This window comes from Austrofundulus limnaeus, unplaced genomic scaffold (assembly GCF_001266775.1).
Source record: "Austrofundulus limnaeus strain Quisiro unplaced genomic scaffold, Austrofundulus_limnaeus-1.0 Scaffold304, whole genome shotgun sequence".
In the NCBI taxonomy this organism is placed as follows: Eukaryota; Metazoa; Chordata; class Actinopteri; order Cyprinodontiformes; family Rivulidae; genus Austrofundulus; species Austrofundulus limnaeus.
This window is the reverse complement of record NW_013952706.1, coordinates 309,144-314,041: the sequence shown is the minus strand read 5'-3', so window position 1 is coordinate 314,041 and position 4,898 is coordinate 309,144. Positions and strand designations below refer to the sequence as shown.

General features: G+C 37.6%; 1 protein-coding gene across 1 annotated transcript in view; it reads left to right on the top strand.

The window, feature by feature from the left end:
* LOC106526996 (glutamate receptor ionotropic, kainate 2) overlaps positions 1 to 4,898 on the top strand; it is a 138,368-nt gene that overhangs the window by 85,959 nt on the left and 47,511 nt on the right. Inside the window, exon 6 of the mRNA XM_014021747.1 lies at positions 2,180 to 2,405. Within this exon, the coding sequence (XP_013877201.1) occupies positions 2,180 to 2,405 (226 nt within the window). The remainder of the gene's footprint in view (positions 1 to 2,179; positions 2,406 to 4,898) is intronic.

The window sequence follows — 4,898 nt, the reverse complement described above, 5'->3', positions numbered from 1 at the left end:
GACACCCCCACTTTGAAAGGAGCCCCCTCCTCAAACATGGGGTCTATCGCAAAACCGATGGCTGGCGCTGTGTAGGTCGGACTCTTCTACAGCCCTGCCAAATTTCATGTTGACCAGTGCAGCCGTTTTTGTGCTACGGTTGACCAAATATCACTGAAAAAAATAACAGTACGAAAACACCATGACTCTCGCATATGCTTCACATGCGGGGGTCATAATAAATAAAAGATTCCCATCTGATCATCATCTCAGATCTAGACACCATACTGAATGCATCTCCAGGAGCTGACAACGCATTGGAAAGTTAAGGCTTGATTATAGTCGTGCTTTGAGTAGTCGCTGGGTTTGCCTGCGCACCCACAACAGAGGCGGAGGTGTTTATATTTGGAGCTTACGTTGTTGTAGGTTTCTCCAAAAGGACACGTGGAAGTAGACTTTATAACTTGTGAAATGTTGTAAATAGGAGAGCAAAAGCATAACGAACAAACATGCTGTTTGAATGGTTCGCAGCGCACGCAGACTTTGTGGAGTTTCAAAATTTCTGAGGTGCATGACCACACGTTGGGACACCGCTTATCTACATTATCTACAAAAACACCAATTAGAGTTTTGCCCTCTCAGCTAATGGCCAGCCTTGCAAAGTCATGTGACCAGGGCACACTCTTAATTGTCTTTAATAACACTTTGGATGGATATATGGATTAATGGATGCTAAAATGAGTAAAGACAGTGTACTCCTGGACAAAAATCATTATTCTATGTTTTTAAACAGCAGGTAGAAGCCAGAGAAAATCCACACATGTACACGATGAACACGAGAACTTCACATAGAAAAACAAAGTTCCTTATATTTGAACACGCAATGATCTTGTTGTTACTGCTTTTTCTAGTCTATAGTGTTTCAGTAGTAGTGTTTCAGTAGTAGTGTTTCAGTATGAATAAATGTATTTAGTGTGTAGAATAATTAAAGCAGTGCTGTTGAGTTTATTTGTCTTGTTTTAATTTGTTTTGTTTTGTATTTTTTTGTTTTGTTTTTTTGTCTGTGTGTTCCTGATTTTTCTGTACAGCACTCTTGAATTCCCAACAAAAATTAAATGTTTTTTTTTTTTTTTTTGGGGGGGGGGGTCATAAATGCAGCTAATTCTGACTATGGTGACTGTATAATTTTAGTACATTTGCTAACATTTATTAATGAATTTTTCTGGGGGCTTGATTGGATAAATTTTAGATATTCAAGCTTTAAATGTGTGCAATGGAGCAACATGCCTTGTAATAAAATAAATAGAATAAAAATAAAATAAAATAAATATGATAAAAAAAGTATGATACAAACCTAGGATCGAAGTGTTTTGTGTTTTGTTGTTTAAGGTTTGGTAGCTATTCATTGTGTGCATCTTTGTGTTTTCCATGTAATCATTTCTGTATCCCTGTAAAGAGGCTGTAAAAACGCTCACCTCGGCTCTCTGCCTGACTTTGAGTGTAGGTTATTATCTTACATTCCATGTATTCACAGCCACTGCTCTTGCCTTATCAGCAGTCTGAAGCTTGCATGCTCAATCGCCTGATTTGTCAAGGGTGACTCCGAAAGATTCTGATAGGCACTCTCCAAATCACACAGTTGATCTAAATTATCGACCAGCCACAGAAAGTCATTACACACAATAATGGCGGGCGGGACCTTGAAGATGTGGCTTAATTAGGTTTCAAATGGTTTCAAAAATGCTTTCAAATCTTCTCCCCTGGAGAGTAATGCACTCTTGGATTTTTTTCAGTGATTACAGGTGTTGAAAACTGTTGATAATGCCACCACTTCTACCTTTTGGTAATAGTAGTAGCATAGACATTAAAGATGAACATTATTCTCATACCAATTTACAACTCTGCTGCTGTTTAGCATGCTCATCTTCTTGAGGCCATGTTCACCTCGTAAACAATAATGACTTAACCAGACCTATATTATATATAGCTGCTGAACCTGCAATAACTTTTGCTGAAGCAAACAACACGTTTTCCTAATGAAATTTGGAAAGTAATAGAATATAAAGGGTTCTGGAAGTTGAATGGAGCTGCACACAGTGGCAGCATATAAATGAGCTTTGTAAATATTCTGCCTACAGTTTCCCATAGCTACTCTGTATTTTACTTTCTTCTCACAATGCCCATTTGTGTCTCCTTACAGAAAACAAAGATTTCCACATATGATAAAATGTGGGAATTCATGAGCAGTCGGAGGCACTCTGTTATGGTGAAGAATGTCGAGGAAGGCATTCATCGTGTGCTCACCTCAGACTATGCATTCCTCATGGAGTCAACCACGATTGAGTTTGTAACACAACGCAACTGTAACCTCACACAGATCGGAGGCCTTATTGACTCCAAAGCCTATGGTGTTGGAACCCCAATGGGTATGTATGCTAAGATTATGTATCTTTCTTAACCTGTTAAAGCAAACTGACAAAATATTTATTCAGATGTAGGCTACTTTCGGCTCAGCCAAAAAGAACAACTTGAACAACAGCTTCCTGTGAGCCCACCACTATGTCACCTTATGTGATATTTTCATTTGGTTTTTAGGGTTTAAGTATTTGTAGCTACAACAAAGTTCATAAATTCCCATTTTTAACCATAAACATCTTCATAATGTGCACGTTGATGCTCAGTGATAAAGACTGACCCTGGAAGGGTGATTCTGCAGTTGTGTTGTTATAATCAAAAGGAAGATATTTAAATATAATAATAACAATAATATATCACAGGTTTTATCTTTTGCTTAGTACAAAACTACTTGAAACTGTTTTTTTTTTCTTATGCTTGATAGAAGTCTTCCTTTAAAAAGTTTTTGTAGTAATTTGGCCGTATTATTAATGGATAAGCAGACAGAAGACGGAATCGTGTGTGTGGTGATGGTGGATGGTGCTCAGCTCAACATTTTTCCACTATCAGCCCAGTGTAAGAAATAAAGTCAAATTTAATGCGCTTTGAAAGCCAACATACTCCCACATATTTTTTTTTATTTACAGTTGTGAAATCTTTCATGCAAATGGGTTTTGCTAAATAGAATTCAGAGCAGCACAATTTGCAGTGATTAGTGCCTCACAACAAGAAGTGTGCAGGTTCACCTTGTGCCCAGAGTCTTTCATTGTGAAGCTTGTGTGTTCTGCCCGTGCATATTGGGTTTTCTCCAAGTACTCAGGTTTGGTCAGCCATGCATGTTAGATTAAATGATGACTTTTGAGTGTTACTGAGTGTGTGTAAGAGTGTGATTGAGTCTCTGTCATTTGTCTGTATGTGGCCCTGTAATAAACAAGCCCAGGGTATATCCCAGGTACCCCCCTACAATGACCACTGGAGATAGGCACCAGCTTCTCCACAACAGTGAAAGGAAAAAATGGGTGAAAGAAAATGGATGGATAGACGGATAAAACAATGTTCACAAAAAGAACAACTTGGGCTCAGTGCTGTGAGACAGCTTGAATATTTTCTTTATATGGAAAACTTCATAACTCTTGATTGGTTGGTCATTCTTATTTAGCTACCCACGATACTGGGCACATTTTAAAAAAATGTAGACTGTATTCTTACAATCTTTCAATTTGCAAACATTGCAATTATGTTTAATCATCTGTGCTACATCAAAAAACTTAGGGGCTGATTTATCAACCGTTACTCCGTACAGATCTATGAGCAAACCAGAGCTTGCTGGGCACGCAACCTTAGTAAATCACACACAGCACTCCCACTTTTACCACAGACTATTTTTTATTTGCTCATGGTATTTAGTAATGGTTATCTACCTTATTGATAAATCAGCCCCTTATGTCTTATTTTAGCTTTTTTATATACAAGCACTTATTACTTTTACTAAGAGAAATAAAAAAAAACAAGATTTAGTCCCATGTATGTTTTATGGTAAATATATTTTATATTGTATTCTGTTGCCAAATGAAAGTATGTTAGGCAGTTTTTATACACTGTTCATGTGGTTTTCAAGAGTATTTAGTGGTGTAAATCAAGCTGTCACTACCAGGCTGAAGCAGAGTGGAACATAAAAAGAGAAATGGCCTAGGAGTGTGGCACATTAGACAGAGTGGAAGGAGGTGCAATATTTCATTATGAGACTCAATAGATTTTCATAATCCTGTTAAAAAACAGTAAGAGGAAAATCTCTTGTTAAGTTCCTGCAAAACGATTACTGGCAGAAGACTTCCAATAATGTGCTCAGAAAATCCTCCGCTCACTCAGTCAATGCATGCTTTCACACAGAGGCGACTGTAAATTAGTTTCTGTAGCAGTGTTCATCAACAGTCTGGGTTAATATCAGGCCCTTGGGCTGAATCCATGCAGCCTGCTAAATATTATATTACTGCAATATCACTGTATTGTGAAGGGTGAACTGAGAGCTCAATTAATTTGCTTAATTTTGCTGAAGAAGCAACAACTGGATAAGCAAATGGTAACATGGTAGGTAAGCGCTAAAATTAGCAAAGTCAAAGCTAAACTTAGCCAAGCTTGTCTTTAACATATCATAAATCAAAAATTAACAAAATACTAATTAATTTTAGCAAAACTACAAGCTAAGCTAAAGCTACAAGTTAAAAGTAGTTAACCCTAACATTAAACGTAGCTCCAAATTAAAACTAGATACCGCATAATGGTAACATAATGACCACCGCACGCACCAATGCAGCTAAACTTAGAAGTCTATTCCTACCAGATTTCATGCTGCTAGGTGCATCCCAAAATGGGGGGTGGGGGTGCTCATTGGTGGGCCTAATGGAAAGCCCCTCATCAGAGCTAAAATAAAAGGAAATGAATAAAAAAAGAAATCTGAAGCTCCTATGTTGACAGGTATTTTAGTTATTAGCATTTTTGTATGTCCAGCCACCCCCGTTTAAGAT